The 20,538-nt window shown below is 41.7% G+C and overlaps 1 protein-coding gene across 14 annotated transcripts in view; it reads right to left on the reverse strand.

Annotated features, from left to right (window-relative positions):
• ROBO2 (roundabout guidance receptor 2) overlaps positions 1–20,538 on the reverse strand; it is a 503,588-nt gene that overhangs the window by 145,399 nt on the left and 337,651 nt on the right. For 9 of the 14 annotated variants that reach the window (XM_088442745.1, XM_088442741.1, XM_088442743.1 and 6 more), the window contains exons 6-7: positions 10,544–10,585; positions 3,814–3,941 (exon numbers count right to left, since the gene is read on the reverse strand). In XM_088442745.1, coding sequence (XP_088298871.1) covers positions 3,814–3,941; positions 10,544–10,585 — 170 coding nt within the window. The remainder of the gene's footprint in view (positions 1–3,813; positions 3,942–10,543; positions 10,586–20,538) is intronic. The other 5 variants (XM_088442746.1, XM_088442748.1, XM_088442744.1 and 2 more) reach the window with 1 other exon arrangement.

A 20,538-nucleotide genomic window follows, 5' to 3' on the forward strand; every position in this document is an offset into this window, starting at 1 on the left:
ATATTCACTTACATGACTGCGTTATGAATGGTATAACTTAAATAATTACTACAAATCCACAGCACAGACAACATTGCCATTACAAGTAGAAAACATGGGAATTAGTTATAATGGTAGCTAAATGCACACATGTACTGTAGAATACAATAAATAATATAACCCATCCAATAACCTCTATGAAAAAGGGAATAAAGCAAAGCTCAAGGATTTAATTATACATATTAGGTTAAGCATTCATAAAAGTGGTATAATTCTAGGCTTGTCTGTGTTTCTCTATTTAATGTGAGAATTAATGTGGGGCTCAGGTTAATTAAAAAGACTGTGAACCCTGGAATTCCATCCCAGTGGTACCACTATAATAGAGGAGCTCTTTAAATCCCGGCCATTGTTCCTGAATAGTAAAAACTAAAAGAAAAGCTACAAATGGAAAAGTATAATTTTTGCTTCTTTCTTGATATATCATATTCGAACTTCATAAACAAATGAAACGATAAATCATTATTAAAAAGACTCACCTGTACACTATGACTGATCAATGTGCAATTACAAAAGCCGGTAGTCCTCAACCAATCGCAAGTATTTTTCTCCGATGGCCACTTGGCATTACATGGTTAGTGAAAAGAGTCACGGAAAGCCAATCACAAGTGGAGTTGGTAGCCACTGGAAGTCAACAGCATGGCTGCTGATATCTCGGGCAGGCCTCGATACTTGGCGGGTAACCGTTGAAGAAGCTATGTGCCGCAGCAGCTTTTGTGCTGAATGGGTTGCCGTGCCATCATGGTGGGACATCTACCCAGTAAAACCATACAACCCCTCCTCTCTATGCCCCATGCACTACAGCATGTAGTCATTGGTCGCTCATGGTCATGGTTATAGTGAAAACCAACTCAGACTGTCTAGATTGCACTCTGTTAGCACCAGCCCTCTTTACTTTCTATTTTATGCAATGCAAGGTATATGGTGACTTTTGTATTACATACACCATGTTCATGTGTGAAGAGTATTACGTTAGTAGTGACTGCATCACTAGGCTTACTAGAGGCAATGTAAAAAGCTCAGCCTCACACAAAAAACAGTCCAACTGTCTCCTCACTCTTGTGACTTATTTGTGCCAGGGGTAAGCAACCCCCAGAACATGTGGCAGACTTGGCATGCAGACCTAGTGGCACACCAAGAGCTCAGAAGATTTACCAACTATGGCCAACATGCAGTTTCCAGACTCAAATTTAGGACTCAATACTTTACTATTTAAAGAGCAATTTATTTATTTATTTGGTTCCCGATAGCAAACAGTACCAGTAAGCCTAAACCAACCGATTTACCTAAAAGCTTGGACGGTGCATTGGTCTTGCCGGGTGCCAACAACTATTCGATAATACTGACCTCACTACTTCAACGATTTTATAGTTTGAAGTGTATTACATATATTCTATAATTAAAAATATGTGTTATGTTTATTTGTTGACCCCATTATTCTTATTAATTATTAATAAGTTATTGTGGTTAATATAATATAAATATAGAACTGGCACGCTAACCTTAACTAGATTTTAGTACACTGGTAACAAAAGGTTGCCAACCCTAATTTATGGCATCAATGAGCAATTGAAAAGTATTTTAAGGGGAAAAAAATTAAATCTTTGTTTATTTGAAAAGGGTGATACTAAAATGGTCGGAGGCTAAACTTTTCCTGTTACATCTCTAATTCCGCACACTCCCCTTAAACATCAAGTTAAAATTTTATTTTGCAGAGGTTGCATGTGGAGAGGAAGAGACATGCATTAGCATCACTTGTATATGCAATATATATAAGATGTTTCAGCAATGCTATCTGTGCCAAAGAACTCATACTTGTATTTATAATAGGAAACCCTATTTCCATTTCAAATAAATTATTATTATTATCATCACCATCATCATCATCATTTGGAAAAGCTAAAGAGGTTTGTGCAAACTTTGTTTATTAGTCATTTATCTTTACTAAAATTTTATGTAACTGGGACTAAAATCTAAAATTGTCAGTGTGTTCCAAGCAGCCCAACGTTTGAAAGTATTATTAATTTATTATTAATAGTTACTTAAAGAGCGCCAGCATATTACGTTTTTCCATGCTCAGTGCTTTGCAACCGGGAACAAAACAGTAATAAAACAAGACAAGAGTAATAACAGACAGACAAAGAAGAAAGAGGGCCCTGCTCACAAGCTTACAATCTACAGTGAAGTGATACACAAGGATACAATATAATGTTTGACTGTTTTTATTTTTGTTATCTTCTTTATTTAAATATAAGGTTACTAAAAGCTGTAGAGAATATGATGTAGTAATTAACAATAATTTAAATCAAATACAACAGCCAACTTGACTTTATAGTGAGGCAAGGGAGAGAAACGCGTTGTAAATGTTTATGTTACATTGCTACACAGCTGGTGAGGATTGTCAAATCCAATCATTTGAAATTCGAATTAAATGTCATTAAAATTAAATTATTGGTTTTGCCTTAATTATTTTAATTTTTTGTTTATAACTGTATATGACACCAGTTGTTTTTAATTGTTCTTCCTAAGCAGTAAGTTAAAACGACTACTCCAATTGTGGTTACTTTAAGGCATTTATAACTGCATACAAAGTGAAAAACCTAATTATGGTGTGATTTAAAAAAGACATATAAATTGAAATAAAGTTATATTCAGCAGAACTGCTTATACTTATAGGTTAAACATTTGTAATATTGTAAAGTTGAAAGTTAATGCTATTTTGAGATATCTACTACAGTATATTATTTAATTTGCCTAGTGTAAAATAGATTCAAAACTTCTGCACCTGATAGATTTGCTACAATTACAAGTGTAGTATAAAACCTCAAGGCCTTAAATCTAATAACTGTGGCCTACTCTAGGTTGACAAGCTATCATACATATACAGAACATAGGTAAAGTCATGCGTGGTAGAATCACATTATTAGTTATATAAAATTCACATTCAAAATTGATCTCTACAAAGTAACATTATTATACTGGGTTCTACAATTTACTGAGATAACTCCTGAAAATTGAATTAAGATTATAATTGACTCATTGTTGCTGTAATTTGACAGATTGTGAATCAGTCCACAGTCTATTTCCATGCCTGTGCCATATGCCTTGACTTGGATAGATTCTGGCAAAAGTATATGGTTTACAAAGCAAAATTAGCAAAGGTGCAGGAATTTTACAATGGCTAACGGGGGTGAGAAGCTCTTCCTTGCAAAGTGGGGATTTTTATGAGGCAAAGCAAACATTCAATTTCATTCTGTGTAGCAAGGTTAGTGAAGATATGTAAAGGAGTAAAGAAAATACATATGTTGGTGCACTTGTAGCTAGTGGAGGCAAATATTAGGGTGTAAATTTACTAAAATATGGGTTTACAAAAGTGGAGATGTTGCCCATAGTAACAAATAAAATCATAGCTTCCATTTTCTAGAATGTTTCAGATAAATGATAGCCAGAATCTGGTTGGTTACTAGGACAACTCCTCCTTTATTGTAAACCCATACTTTAGTCAAATTATCGCTAGATGCTTTGCACTACACAGCCAGTGCTCACTAGAAAAGAGTTGTCTAGAACTAATTTTTTTTGTAAAGAAAACATCTTCAAGTTTCTAAATGTAGCTCAAATGTTATTTACAAGTTTTACCAAGTAATGAAAGTAGTAACTACCTTGTAGTCTAGAACAATTTAGGCTTGGAACTAATTGTTCCACAGTAGCTCAAATTTTGACCAATAAGAGTTTAAAAACATTGCAGTTTATTTGGTATTGGGCAATGACTGTACCTACCTCTTACTGTGAGTGTAGCTGATGCTTCCACTTTGCCAACCCGGTTCTCGGAAATGCAAGCATAGGTCCCTTCATCGGCACTGGCCGCCTTCTTAATCCTCAAGGTGTAATCATCCTTGATGTCGTATCTAAATATCAGGGCATAAATATGGAAACCATAATGTAGCATACATCCAAAGACAAGCAAGCCTCTACCTGTAATATATGGATTTGTCACAAAAGCATCTGTTAGCACCACTTATTTCAGGCTTTAATAATTCCACGCCAACATAAATCTTTATGACATTTTTATTACTCCATGCATTAGTTAAAAACTTTGAGGCAATAAAATTAGTCCTGCAATGTGCTTTCAGTATTAGCGTATTATTAATAATATCACTTTGTTCCATGCAGTATGGCAACATGACAAATGAATGTGATCAGTTCTCAATATCTGACACACAGTATGCGGTGTCTGACACTGTAAGCGTAACATTGTTATGCTTTTCTGGCTTTCCAATCTATTTAATCATCACTGTGCTCTGATAAAACCTTTTAGTGAAAAAGATCACATTAGTTTTACCTCGCTTGATGGAGCTTCGGGGGGAAAATAAACATAATTAATATGTTCTAAGCGCACGCTTAGTCAACATGTGGAAGTCCGGCTGTAGTGGAACTATAAATCTCAGCATGTAAACAGAGTTACCTATCTATGTATCACATATTTTAGGGTAAACAATGTTTTCATGTACACACATACATATATTTATCTAGTGAATCTCCAAAGGCTGTAAAAAAAACCCTTATCTATTACAAAATGGCTGCAGAACAGGAGAGCGGACTGGCCAATGAGAGACCACAATCTCTTTATCTGCGGTTTCTCATTGGTCCACTCACACTCCCATCATAAGCCAGAATTCAAGAAAGGGTGTGTGTGAGGGGGATGGGAGGTTAGAATGCTCCTTTCCATATTTAGGGCCGTATTCAATTAGAGGCGAAAAGAAATTAAGAGGCGCTTTTTGCCTGTTTTCGAAGTATCGCCCTATTCAATTCCAGGACGTTTTCGCTTGCGTGAAAACTCCATAGGCAAAAACGGCGAATAAGGTTCTGCACCCAAAAGGCAGGCGAAGTTAAGTGAAAATCTCTATTTTGGGGTACAAATGTGGGGTCTTGATTCAGAACCCTTTGGACTACCCCTCCCCCAATGACTAATAAGGCAAAAAAAAACCTTAAAACACCATTCCTGTTGGAAAATGGGTAAAAAAGTAGTGGGCCTGGTATTTTGGGGGACTATAATGTTGAGACAAGTGTTTTTAGGATTGCAGGAGGCTGCAGCAGGTGTATTTTTTTATTTTTTAAATATTCACTTTAGAGACATCAAAATATACTAGTACCCATTTACATGTACCCCAAATTTAACTACGGTACTTATTTTTCTAAAAAACCATTGCATTATATAATTTTTCCACACTTATGCAAATATGCATATAACAGCCCTGTGACTCAATATAAGATCACTAAATACTTTTATTAGGGCTATTAATACTCTTCTATATTGATTCCCAGGGTCAGTTAGGCTTTTTATGGGGCACAGACTGATTTCCCCAAAATATACTGTCCTTTTCGCTATTCACTACAGGCCCCTATCCACGTTTTTGCCTGTTTTGGAATTGAATAGGGTGAAAAGTCGAGACGCGCATGGTGAAAACATCGCTTCCAAACAGGCGAAATCATCACGCTTATCGAGAAACCGGACTTTTCGATTCTAATTGAATTCGTCCCTAAGATGGAAATTAAGCTTTATAAATGTAGAACTGTAAAAAAAAAAAAGGGAAGACATATTTTATTAAATTGTAATAAGCTATAATATGTTTTAGTAATTTTCCCATTTAAAAGAAAAAAAGTTTGGTTTTGCAATATTTTATATTATAATGCTCGGGGGGGGGTAAGCTGTAGTAGATTTAAACAAAATTTACCTGTGTGCAAAACTCAGGCAACTGTACATCCCACGTGCCCAAAATATTATATATTTGGCTTTCCACTCGTCCACACAGTAAAATTTTCACTAATAACCAGTAACTGCTTGTAGGTTGATCATTTTTTAAACCCAGTCCCAAGCTACTTTACTGCCAGTCAAAGCCAAACTTGCACCAATGTGTGTTAATGGGACAGCTGTGTGCGTATCGTTCTATGCTGGGTCCTGAACTATTGTAGCATATAATGCATACCTTGCCGACTTTTGAAAATGCATTTCAGGGAGAGTGTGAAAGCAGCACCTATGAAAGCAGGTTAAACTGGGCGTGTACTGCTACATATGAGAGGCGTGTCATAACACTGATTTACATCCATATGTAAATGAGCCCCAAAGCAGTCAGTAAGATCAACTTGTTGATGAAAATATACTGATACTTCTCAGAAAATGCATAGGGATCACTGTGCCTTATAACCTATGCAGGGAAATTATACTACTGATCCCATTTGAATGTATATATCTCTGTTTTTACTTTTATAGAACAGTATCATAATGGGTGTAAGGTGAAATGAGAGAGATTACTAGACTCTTCAGGGAGACAGGGAGACATACTTGCCAACTCTCCCTCATTGTCAGGGAGACTCCCTGACATAGTAGCAATCTCCCTGTCTCCCTGAAGAGTCTAGCAATCTCCCTCATTTCATCCTTACCCCCATTATGAAGCTGTTATATTAAAAAACAGAGATATATACATTCAAATGGGATCATTAGTGTCATTTCCTTGCATTGGTTATTATAAGGCACAATGATCCCTATGAATTTCTGAAAAGTATTAGTGTGTTTTCATCAACAAACAGATCTTACTAACTGCTTTTGGGTTGGTTTACATTTGGATGTAAGTCAGGTTTAGGACACGCCTCTCAGATTTATCAGTACACGCCCACTGTAACACGCGCTCATAGGTGCTGCTTTCACAATCTCCCTGAAATGCTTTTTCAAAAGTAGGCAAGTATGCAGGGAGATTGCTACTATTTCAGGGAGTCTCCCTGACAATGAGGGAGGGTTGGCAAGAATGATATAACGCTTTAGTGAAACAGCACTGAAACCCCTATATTTTCAATTGTCTCTCTAAAAGTTGGGAAGTATGATTATTTTTTTTTAGCCTATACACACACAGAGTAGTACTAAAATAATGTGTAGGGTTCAAATGAAATGAATTGATTGGACAGAGATTGCAGTAATGCAGGATGATTTATAGTTTTTAGATGAGAAAAAAAAACCTCAAAGCTGCCCTGTGAAAATATTTGCCTCAATCTGTATTTGGCTGCAGAATTGTGCCAAGGGGGTCTGTGTGCAGCAGACACCTTACTGTGCAGTGGGAGCCCCTACTTACCTGTGGTTGTGGCAGTAGGTTTGAAGTGTCTCTGTACTGCCCCCCCACATACTTGAACCAATTTTCCAGTATATATTCGGAAACATGGCACATACACAGAAGAGCAAAGACAGTGCAATTGTTGCGAATACAGTGCAGAAAATATAGGAAAAACAAGAATAGGGGGACACTCATGGGCCCATGTGCCCTGTACACCCTGCACCCATTATAGCAGGGATGGGAAATCTCAGGCCCGGGGCCGTATAAGGCCCCTGGAATCAGTTGGTCTGGCCCTCAGAGCTTTTTGCTGCTAGCCTCATCTGGATGGCAGGGTGCCTAGAATGACACCCTGCGGCCGGAATCTATACAGCAGTGCCACCTGGAGCGTCCTTATAATGCTTCAGACGGTCACACTGCTGCCCTTACAGCTCCTGGAGCATCCAGGCATTGCTGTAATCACTGGTGATTGTGGCCCCATCTGCGTGTGACATCACATGGAGGGGGCGTGGCCTGCACCAGTCTTGTGAATAATGTTATATCAAAATGGCCCTGGCAGAAAAAAGGTTCCCCATCCCTGCATTGTACTGTAGATACATCCTGCTGCTTCCTATTGTATTTTGTTCTGCTTGATCTTGGCATAGAAATATCCAATTAATCAGTGAAAAACAACCACTCCTGCAATACTGCAATTAATATCCGGGTGAAGCCTGGGTGACGACTTGAATGAGCAGACCATTTTTGAATGTCTAAACTGTCATGTTTGAGATCCAGTATGTTATACTCTTTAAGTAATCACAGGAATAGTTTTATAACATATAATCACAATGAAAAAAAATGAGACAACCTGCTGCCTGGACACTGAGACTAATTTAAGACTGACGATAGCAAGGGATGCGAAGTTGGACCTGAAAGACCTCGTCGGCCAAGGAAATGGAAGTCAGTGACATTAGATGGATATCCAGTAATGTAAACACTAAAGAAAAGAAATAAATAAAAACTCAAGGGATCTAATTTATTAACTGGCCCCAGAAAGACATCGGGGAATCAATGTAGATAACTCAATAAGAGCATCTGCTCGGTAAGAAGTAGTAGGGAAGAGGCCACCTGAATGCTGGAGGATAACTCGCACAGGGCTTTAATGCTGAAGTAGCAGGGGGAGTGCTGGTAATTCAGTGCCGTGTTATTCCACTGAATTTTTACTTAGGAAAACAAGAGGTATGGTCACCAAATATAAAATATGGCATCTAATAATAAAAGGCTAAACAAACAGCTATCCTTATCTTGAGATCAGGTCCACCGAGGAAAGACGTAATTGAGTTCCATGAGACCCCATTAAATATTAAATTTTACTGTGCTTCATTTTATTTATAGAGAAGGATATCTATATCTTTTTATAGTCATAGGGGGAATGGAGGCATTTAGGGGGAAAGTGATGAAGTGACATAATATATAAAGTATACAACTATTTTCAGATATGAAATTGCATGTTTATTTATCTTTTGCTTACGTCTGATGGTACTTTATATGTGGCACATTATTAAAGAGAACATAGAGTACGTCACATTTCTGGAACATGTGGCCAGTGTTCTCCGTATGTATATAAATAACGCACTCGGCACAATGTAAGCCACTAATAAACAGACGTGAAAGGGCTAAATAGTCTTTTACCGAATGCAACTTAAATCATGATTTATAAAGCCAACTATTCTACTAACTGCAATGTATGTGTACAATGTATGCAATTACTGTACATGTAATGCAAAGCACAGTAATGTATGTACAGTATATCCTATTTGTACATGGACAAATATACAAAACAAAACACAGTAATGTACACCATTTATTTATACCACAGATGTATACCACAGGTATATAATGCAAAACACAGGAATGTACACCATTTATACCACAGATGTATACCACAGATATATAATGCAAAACACAGGAATGTACACCATTTATACCACAGATGTATACCACAGATATATAATGCAAAACACAGGAATGTACACCATTTATACCACAGATGTACACCACAGATATATAATGCAAAACACAGTAATGTACACCATGTATACCATATATGTATACAGGGGTTAAAGTGGGCCGGAAAGGGGCGGAACTGCGTTCCGTCACTTCTATTTGGGGATGGAACCAGTTCCGCCTCCTCTGACCCACCTTAGACCGGTGCCGCAGGGAGGTTCCATTTGCTGGGCGCCCGCTGAGATTTTGTTACCAGCGGGCGCCCGGCTCCCTCCCTGCAGCGTTAGCGGCAGCCGGAGGCTGGAGCTCACTCTTGACTTCCAGCTTCCGGATCTGCTCCCCCCATGGGCACTATGGGAGAAACGTCTACTGTGGGCTCTGCATAAAGGGCACCACTACTGGAGGCACTGCATAAGGGGCACCACTACTAGGGGCACTGCATAAGGTGCACCACTACTGGGGGCACTGCATAAGGGGCACCACTATTGGGGGCACTGAATAAGGGGTACTATCACTGTGGGCACTGCATCAGGGGCACTACCACTACTGGGGGCACTGCATAAGGGGCACTGCTACTGAGGGCACTGCATAAGGGGCACTACCACTACTGGGGCCACTGCAAAAGGGACACTACCACTACTGGGAGCACTGCATAAGGGGCGCCACTACTTTGGGCACTGCATAATGGGCACCACTACTGGGGGCACTGCATCAGGGGCACGACTCCAATGGGCATTGCATTTGCATAAGGGGCACTACTGCTGTGGGCATTATATAAGGGACACTACTACTGTTGGCATTGTGTATAAGGGGCACAATTGTGGGCATTGTGTAAAAGGGGCACTGCTGTGTGTCATACATGAATAAGGGACACTACTACAGTATGTGGTGTAATGTGAATCGGGTGAATCAAGATTGTGCTACTGTGTGGTGTAATTTGAATTGGGAATACTATTGTGTGATCACACCCATTTATTTTGTGACCACGCCCCTTTCTTTCGAGACCATGCTCCTTTTCTGCCGCGCGCATAGTTATTTTTTTTAGAAGGGGGAGGGTGAGTTCCCCCACTTCTCTAGAACCACTTTAAGCACTGTATGTATACCACAGATATCAGTGACGTGCGGTGAGGTAAATGGCTGGGGAGGCACTGGCTAGTATCTTTAGATACTAGAATTTTTATAGTAAAAACTGTGGAGTATACCTAAGTATGACAGGAAAGGCTCTGCCTCACCTGACCGCACATCACTGACAGATATATATGCAAAACACAGCAATGTACACCACATATTTATACCACAGATATTTAATGCAAAACACAGTAATGTAATATATATATATATATATATATATAACATATATATTGTATATACTGAAAATATATATATACACACAGTATATTACTATGCTGGGTTTATTCCCCTACCTGATGTTTTTGGGTGGGGATCCAAAAGGCATAAAAATGGCCCTGTGTATAAAATGTGAACAGAGCGATAATTATACAGTATGCCGGGTACTAGTTATGAAGCATAATAAATCACATACAGGTATGTGGAACTGAAAACAATAGCCCTCTGTGTGCATAAGTGTTTTTGAAACATTACTGGTTGCTCCTCACATAGCACTAAGTCTACAGCCGGTGTTATCTGAAAGCATTTCAATGCTTTTTTATTTGTTTAATGGTTTAACGGACTCCTGTCCAAATGTGCTTGTAAAACCTTTCATTGGTGCCATATTTTGCCAGTGTGCCGGAATCTAAGAAAGTGGAATAACTAGATATGCAACAGCAAAAAAACTAAGGTTTGTTCCTAATTGGAAGCAGAAAAGATGATTAAACAGTAGTAGTGAGCGAACAGTAACACAAATGGGGCTATTTTCATTGAGAAATCTGGCAGTCATTGCGCGGTATGAATGCATTCATTGTTGCTGAATGTGATTAATGACAGTTGTACAATACTACGCTGGCAGTCTTTACCATGCACACACACGGTTTCATTATTATTATTATTTTTTTCGGATATGAAACACTGATGAAAAAAATTCAACCCAATCGCAGTTGGCCCCTGGACAACATACGCTATCATCACTGTACCGTGAATTGAGATTGATTGGTTACCAGCTGTGACAGAGTGAGAGAAAGGACCATTTCAAGAAGAAAAAAAAAAACGGAATAAAATAGAAAACTAAATTACAGAAATGCCATAACCATCTGTTTTTGCAAACAAAATAAAACATTTAAGAAGTTGTCGCAACTGAAAGCAATATGTTCTTCTGAGCTTTGTTAGTGTTTGCGTCACGTGGATGGTGTAACTATTTAGTAGATTTGTATAGGTTTCTTTTTACCATTTCTGATCAGTTCAGAGGGCCTGATTCAGCAGCGTTACGCAAATGCGATTACGCACGCAGATCGAGTGATTGTTACCATCGCGCATGGGTATAAACTGCACGTGCTTGAGCAGCGATTGCAGTGTGATTACGGACACACAGCGGAATCTAGAACAAAGTGAGTGACAGGCTGTCAGCGTTTGGGGGTGGTGACAGGGGAGTGGTCTGAAAAGTTCAGGCGTGTCTGTCCGCTTGAACCCCGTTTCATGGGCGTGCATAAATTAGCATGAGCGCTCTCTACGTGCGGAGAGACATGCAGTGTCTGTGGCTGGTCAGACATGTTGTAAATGCTGTGTACCTCTCCGATGTGCATCGATGGTACCGATATTTACAGTATGTAGTAGAGCGACTTTGAACGGGATCCGGTCTACAGTCAAAAGGTTGACAATGTCTAGATAGACACCAGATGTTAGACAGTCAATAGGTCGACAGGGACAAAAGGTCGACAGGGTTAAATGGTCGACGCAATAACGGTCGCGGTGTAAGAAGGTCGGCATGCCCACATGGTCGACCAGGTCCAAAGGTCGACACAGAAATGGTCGAATCAAGCCCAGTGTTACTTGCCATGAAGACATGAGCAAAACATACAGAAAAAAAAAATTAGTTCAGCATTCATTGCATTGCGTATTTGTGGGACAATTTGCATGCTGCGCTGGTGGACACTGGCCTTAGGTGATCCTAGCTTTACCCCCCACACTAACCAGCATAATCACTTGACTATTGCTCCAGTTCTAGGCATACATGTAGATAGTAAATTTAGCAATGTGCATTTAGCATTAGACAGGAATCAAAGACTGAATCACCATCATAGCACACCTCTTGGAAATAGATTCTTCTACGGTATAGTTATAATTGTCCACAATGGGTATGGCAATTCATTTCCGTCAATCACTATTCTGTCTAAGCTCTACTCCTGAAATAATAGTGTTAAAAAAGTAGGGCTCAATGTACTAACGTTGCCCCTTTCTTACAAAGAGGGTCGTCAGAGATGTGTTACAGTAGCTCCCCTCTCTGGTGCCCTCTGTCCTGCCTGTATCGCATCAGCCTAGTGCTGATAAGGAATGGGTTCACGTGGGCGTCATGTGCAAGTGCGAGATCCTCAGATGGCACTAAGTGTTAGTTGGCAAGTGATTGCTTACCAACTGCCCATAACATTTTATATGCAGTAGCTGGCTATGGTGGCAGCGTTAACAGAAGACGAGCGCGCTGCTGGGGAAATCTCTGAGTTCTCCATGGTCTGCCTTTTGATACATATTGGAAAAGTGAGAAAAAAAACTTTTTTGGGGGAAAAAAAACACCAGGAAAAGGGGTTGTCACCGCTTCAGACATTTACCCCGAAACTTCTCAGTAACAATCTGCTGTGCAGAGTTGTACTGAACAGCAGATTCTCATTGTAGCTCTTCAAAGAGAATTTTCATTAGATATCAAGATTCAGGACGTTTTGCCAGCACATCTGAGTCAGCCCCTTAGGGGTATATTTACTAAAGTGCAGGTTTTTAGAGATGGAGATGTTGCCCATAGCAACCAATCAGATTCTAGCTATTATCTTCTAGATGGTGCTAGATAAATGTTAAGTAGAATCTGATTGGTTGCTACGGGCAACATCTCCACTTCTAAAAAACCCGTACTTTAATATATATACCCCTCAGTCTTTACTTTTCAGAATGTGTATTCCATAAAAAAGTGACTTTTAATGTGATACTATACTACTAACTAAACATTGCCATTGTTACTCATGGAAACATTTAGCATATTGTTATAGTGTAGTACAAAGAAAGACCACACTAAACACGATACAATCAAATGAAGAAACTGCCCCAGTGGTTAAACTGGTGTTAAATGTAGCGGAATAATACAGACTCGAAATTGAGTTTACTAAGTACAGACTTTTGAGCCAAATATCCCACTGATGTGATTATCTTTGCTTTGCTCCACAAGATGTGTTTCTATGTTATTTCTAAAATGAACTGTGTTTCACTACAATGTTCCTCTGATTGATTTTTAGCGTAAAGACAATGAAAAATTATAAACAAGAGCCTCTCCTTATAATGTATGGTGCACGTTCCTATCGTCACAGATTAGCTGTGGAATGACTGGAATAGCTTTAAATCCGATTCCACAGAAGAACAATGACATTACTGTCATTCCCTTACCTTAGCTATGTAGGAAGGCTTTGCCCTAGTGTGCACTTAGATAAATCCAGCACTTGTACCTCTCTAACATTGCTGCGCTGTATTGATGCTCAAAATCTTAATTTGTTTTAACATTTTGTCACAGGAGACTCAGTTCAAGAACCGGTCAAGGAGCTGCACATCGGGCAACTCCACAGATATATACAATGTATATTTATATATAATGAGAAAATGCATATCAAACACCGGATGAAGGATCGACAGACAAAAGGTCGACAATGTATCGGTCGACACCAAATGGTCGACAGGCAATAGGTCAACAGGGACAAAAGGTCAAATGACAAAAGGTTGACATTTAGAAAAGGTCAACATGTTTAAATGGTCACCAATGGTCGACACAAAAAGGTTGACGCATGTTTGTTTGTTTTCCCCAACATTTTTAAGGTTAGGGTAAGGGGTCAGGGAGTTGGGGGAGGGTTAGGCTTAAAATAAAATAAAAAAATTTTGTCGACCATTTCTATGTTGAACATTTGAACCTGTCAACCTTTTGTCCCTACTGCTTGTCGACCATTTGGTGTTGACCTATACATTGTCAACCTTTTGTCTGTCAACCATCAAACATGTAGCAATGCCTATACTGCATTTGTGAAGTGCTTGTATTACTGTTAGAAAATACATCACCATGTGATTGTGCTGGGATCAGTATGATTTACCGCCGGCCGCATGAAGCCCGGCAGTGAAGATCCCGACAGGTAAGTATATTTTCTATTTACTAACCTAACCGCCCCCCCCTTACCCTAACCCTCCCTTAAGGGTGCCTAACCTCCCCCCAAGTGCCTAACCCTAACCCCCCTCTAAGTGACCAAACCTAACCCCCCCTTCCCCGCTGCCTAAACCTAAGTCTCCTGGGGGTGTGCCTAACCCTAACCTCCCCCTGGGGGTGCCTAACCCTAACCCCCCGTCCCCTAACCTAACCCTAAACTCCCAGGCGGGTGCCTAACCCTAAGTCCACCCATGGGAGCCCCTAACCTAACCCTCCCACCCTACCCCCGCGGCTCTCCACGGCCGGCTTACCTTCGATCGGTAAGCCGGGTGTCGGGCTCCCGCCGTAGGTCTAGTGACAGGCGTCAGGATTTTGACGCCTGTCATTAGACACTTGCCGGGATTAGACAGTCGGGAAGCCGGCGGTCGGGATTTCGTCCGTCGGCCTCCCGACTGCTTCCCGATTGTGCTGCATCATAGATTGCTGTCCTTCTTTCCGACGCTCCCCAACAGAGTCACTACCGCAGCTCTTTTGTGCGAGGATGCGATCTGTCTAGAGTTGGAGAAAAAATTGTATACCACGTCTCTCTTGGTCTGGGGCCCTTTGTGTTCGGAATGGTCATATATATTACAATGCTTCCCAACTGGCACCGGGGGAGATGTACTAAGCCGTGGAGAGTGATAAAGTGGAGAATGATAAAGTACCAACCAATCAGCTCCTAACTGGCAGTTTACAGGCTGTGTTTGGAAAATTACAATTAGGAGCTGATTGGTTGGTACTTTATCACTCTCCAATGCTCCCCCATTATGCGTGTAATGGCATTCCTACTCTACGGCTGTTGGTTAGGTCGACATGGAAAAAGCTGTTTTGGGTCTGACTCCCATCAGTGCGTTTTTATGGCTTCCCCAAAGTTCAGGCCACCGTCAGCCCATTCTCTTCACATTATTCCACTTTCTTTAATTTTAGTTATCTATAGCCGTGATTAACTCTATCTCCATTTCCCTCTGTAGCAATAGGGATAATCTAGCCCATCAGACACAACTTTCAAAATGATTGGGCGATGCCCCTCCCTATGATTGGACAAAGGCACGCGTAGAGAAGGATAGTGACAGCACAAATATTGGGGGTGCTCAGGCACCCACAGAGCTGGCTCCTATGATCCAGATTAACAAATGGCCATACCATGAAGCGTTTTACCTAAATGACATTGCTAACTTCTCACCGTTTTGCATTCACATGGATTCATTTGGCTTTTCCATGGGGCAGTTCCATCAGATTAGACATTTTTACTCTACAGTACCAAACTAACCTCGCACAACAGAAGTAGAAACTCTATGCATAAAGTACATAGGGGCTAATACAGCATTGCACTCAATCTGCAAGTGCGCAGGAGCCGTTCTGCCAATGTGCAGGCATTTAAGGGGCGCTGTGCGGGGACAGCAGGCTTTTCCGGAAATGGGGGTATGTAAGCTGAGGCTTACTAAGCTGGCCACAGTGCTGGGATCACAAATGCAGCAGGGGGCGTCATACACCTCTTGCTGCATTTGCATGTTTGCAAGGAAGGACGTATTTGCAAAGCTGCATGCGTGCAGTTTTGCAATTCCATCCAATACTGAATCACCCCATGGTCATTCATTCAAAGGTGCTCATTTATTTAGCTCTATGAGTATTTAGCACCATCTGCGTTACCCATTCTAACCACTCCTCCCTGCTTTCTTACTTCTCTCCCATTAACCTCCACTGGTCCTCGAGCTGTCCACACCCTTGTCACCCAAATTCCTCCCATGGTACCTTTCCATTAAAAACAATGGAACTGACTCTATACCTTTAATCATTCACCCTACAGTATATTATATACATATATGATTTTTTAATTACAAAGAAACTCTGGTGGGTATTTAGCCTAATAGAATCAGTCTGTCCCTATCTGTAAAAACTAGACACACATACATATACACACACACACGCATGCATACACACGCATACACACACACATTTTTCTTTTCAGAATGTCAAACTCCTGTAACATAACAGAAAGGAACTATGAAATCAAATTAAACCGCACTATTACAGCGGAATGACTCTTTTACTTTGTTTTCTTAACCTCATTCTGTTAAAAGCAGCAGAAGGTCTCTTCTGTACATTTATTTTCAGAAATGTAATTTAAACGTTCTATTTTCTGGTGCTACTGAGTGGGGCGACATCCAACCTTTCCTGCAACTGGTCAATTTGGAACTTCCTGTCCCTGGATGTTATTCTCATGTAATCATAAAACGTCTGTTAGTGGCTTACAAAAGCAGTGACTGCAGCTTCATTACAGATGTATTTACAAAGCAGAAAACAGCTGCTTAACGCTGCACAACATAATGTAGGATGTACTGTACAGAGCGACTACTCAGGACACTTCTCTTCAGTAAAGTATATTCCTTTTACTCTGAGGAAGAGCTGGCCATGCAGCATTCTTCTGTGCAGAGGGCTAAGATAGTTATTATAGTGCCATAAATTTCATCTTGTAATTAAAAACACACCACACAAAGCGAAGTTCAGTTTTAGATACTTTGTAATTAGAGTATCCAGCTGCCCGCTAAGACATGTCATTTTCCCAAACCCTATACTCTGCATTTTAGCCATTCCCTTCATTACAAACTATGTAATGTGCTGACTCTTTCTAGCAATCGAACTTATCACACTGTGGGGCTGATTCTCAGTCTTCTCACAGATGCTAATGGGGAGTTTTTGCACACAGCGCATGCACAGAAGCAAATTTCTGCATTCTTATATGTCCGTCCTATTATAAGTCGGACGGAACTTGGCCGGATCTGTTTTTCTGTGAAATAGGGCGTTTCGGTGACAATGCAATCTTATGTAACCGCTCTGATTTGTGGGAGAGCCAAGGGAGAGCTGTGGGTGTGTTTCTATAGCTCCATGCGATCCTGAATGGTGCGTACTGGCAAGGGAAGTCTGTTTCTGATGGATATCTTGCACCTAGCACGGGGCTGGTGCAAGTGCAGATAGTAATAATGACGGCTGATGGCTGGCGTAAAACGAATGGGCTGTGCACTCACATATCCTCACATTAGTTGAACAGATAGTTGCCAGGCACGCACGCAGGGGGGTTTCAGAGTACCTGGAAACCCCCCCGGGTCCAGTGGTTGGCTGGGCCGGGGGACAGGGCCCCTTGTGCCCCCCAGGCTGCTCAATTGCCGAGCTGCTGCTCGGACAGGTAAGGGACCCTGGACTGCAGATTCCATGCGGACTAGCCGTCCGCATGGATCAACTGAAAATGCCCTCCAAAAATGGCCGCCGCCTAGGAGGAGACAGATGCTAGAGGTGCTGCTTGACCTCTAGTGTCTGTTAATGAACGCAGAGCGCATAGCGTTATCCGGAAGTGCCAGGTACGCTGGCGCCACCGGGAGAAGATGCAGAAAGCTGCATCTTCTCCCATATAACCCCTGACAACAAGCATGAAACCCCTGATAACAAGCATGAGACCCCTGCCAATGAGCCTGAGACCCCTGGCAATGAGCATGTAAATCTATAGCATAAAACCCCTGGCAACGAGGATGAGACCACTGGCAACGAGCATGAAACCCCTGGCAATGAGCATGAAACTCCTGGCAATGAGCAGGTAATTGAAAAAGCAATTTGAAGCCTTACTATGGGGCATAAAATGGTGTTAGGGGCATAACTGTATGTGGCATAATGTGTAATGGGCATTACAGTGTGTAGCATAATGTTTAATGGGCATCACTATAAGGAGGAAAAATGATCATGTGAACTGTCTATGGGGGATGGTGGCGCATTTTTAACTGTTCGCACTGGTAGCCAAATTGCCTAGAAACGACCCTGCATTAGTATTATCAAATGCCATGGGGGGGAGAGCGTCAATAACTTTTTTTGGCAGGTGATGAGCAAAATGTATAGTTACACCACTGCACTGCTGCGTTCCGAATTTGACTAGTTAGGCACAGTTTCTCCATCTAAACGTGACCTCTGTAGCTGTGGCTCTGAATCTGAGAACACAGCAGCTCTCACTGATTACCCCACAACACTCCCATAACATGCCCATGAGACACCCCCATAACATGCCCATGAGACACTCCCATAACATGCCCATGAGACACTCCCATAACATGCCCATGAGACACTCCCATAACATGCCCATGAGACACTCCCATAACATGCCTATGAGACACTCCCATAACATGCCCATGAGACACTCCCATAACATGCCCATGAGACACTCCCATAACATGCCCATGAGACACTCCCATACCATGCCCATGAGACACTCCCATAGCATGCCTATGAGACACTCCCATAACATACCCATGAGACACTCCCATAACATGCCCATGAGACACCCCCATAACATGCCCATGAGACACCCCCATAACATGCCTATGAGACACTCCCATAACATGCCCATGAGACACTCCCATAACATGCCCATGAGACACTCCCATACCATGCCCATGAGACACTCCCATAGCATGCCTATGAGACACTCCCATAACATACCCATGAGACACTCCCATAACATGCCCATGAGACACCCCCATAACATGCCCATGAGACACCCCCATAACATGCCCATGAGACACCCCCATAACATGCCTATGAGACACTCCCATAACATGCCCATGAGACACTCCCATAACATGCCCATGAGACACTCCCATACCATGCCCATGAGACACTCCCATAGCATGCCCATGAGACACTCCCATACCATGTCTATTAGACACTCCCATAACATGCCTATGAGACACTCCCATAACATTCCCATGAGACACTCCCATAACATGCCCATGAGACACCCCCATAACATGCCCATGAGACACTCCCATAACATGCCTATGAGACACTCCCATAACATGCCCATGAGACACTCCCATAACATGCCCATGAGACACTCCCATAACATGCCCATGAGACACCCCCATAACATGCCCATGAGACACCCCCATAACATGCCCATGAGACACCCCAATAACATGCCCATGAGACACTCCCATAACATGCCCATGAGACACCCCCATAACATACCCATGAGACACCCCCATAACATGCCCATGAGACACTCCCATAACATGCCCATGAGACACCCCCATAACATGCCCATGAGACACCCCCATAACATGCCCAGGAGACACTCCCATAACATGCCCATGAGACACTCCCATACCATGCCCATGAGACACTCCCATAACATGCACATGAAACACTCCCGTACCATGCCCATGAGACACTCCCATAACATGCCCATGAGACACCCCCATAACATGCACATGAAACACTCCCATACCATGCCCATGAGACACTCCCATAACATGCACATGAAACACTCCCATACCATGCCCATGAGACACTCCCATAACATGCCCATGAGACACCCCCATAACATGCCCATGAGACACTCCCATAACATGCCCATGAGACACTCCCATAACATGCCTATGAGACACTCCCATAACATGCCCATGAGACACTCCCATAACATGCCCATGAGACACTCCCATAACATGCCCATGAGACACTCCCATAACATGCCCATGAGACACCCCCATAACATGCCCATGAGACACCCCCATAACATGCCCATGAGACACCCCCATAACATGCCCATGAGACACTCCCATAACATGCCCATGAGACACTCTTTTTGCATTCGCTTCAGGTCACCGCCCAGGAACGCCCACCACTCTGCCGCTCCATTTTCTATACCATCTGATACGATCGCAGCAGCATCATTGTGTGTACACTCAGGGTAACACATTTGCCGTACTGGCTTTCTGAAGTTCTCGCACATGCGCAGTTGCTAAAAATCACATTGTGCAAGTTTTATGCCCAGATGCCTTGTTATATATATTATTTATTGCAATTTATATTAAAACACTTGAAGTACACAATAAAGTGTATGTTGCAGGCTTATTCTGGTTAGACTTTTTTGTCATTGGCTCGGTTACCAATTATTTGTAAACCCCCCCTTTCAAAATCCTGCGTTTGCCACTGCTTGCATTATAATAAGGTAGTAAATCAGGTTTCCCCCGATGCCGCATCGACAGTCAGTTAGCGTACGATTCAGAATCAGCCCCTGTAAACGCATTATTTTAATATGTTGTTGAATGGGACGTTTAT

This window comes from Taudactylus pleione, unplaced genomic scaffold, assembly GCF_031769625.1.
Source record: "Taudactylus pleione unplaced genomic scaffold, aTauple2 ptg000316l, whole genome shotgun sequence".
NCBI lineage: Eukaryota > Metazoa > Chordata > Amphibia > Anura > Myobatrachidae > Taudactylus > Taudactylus pleione.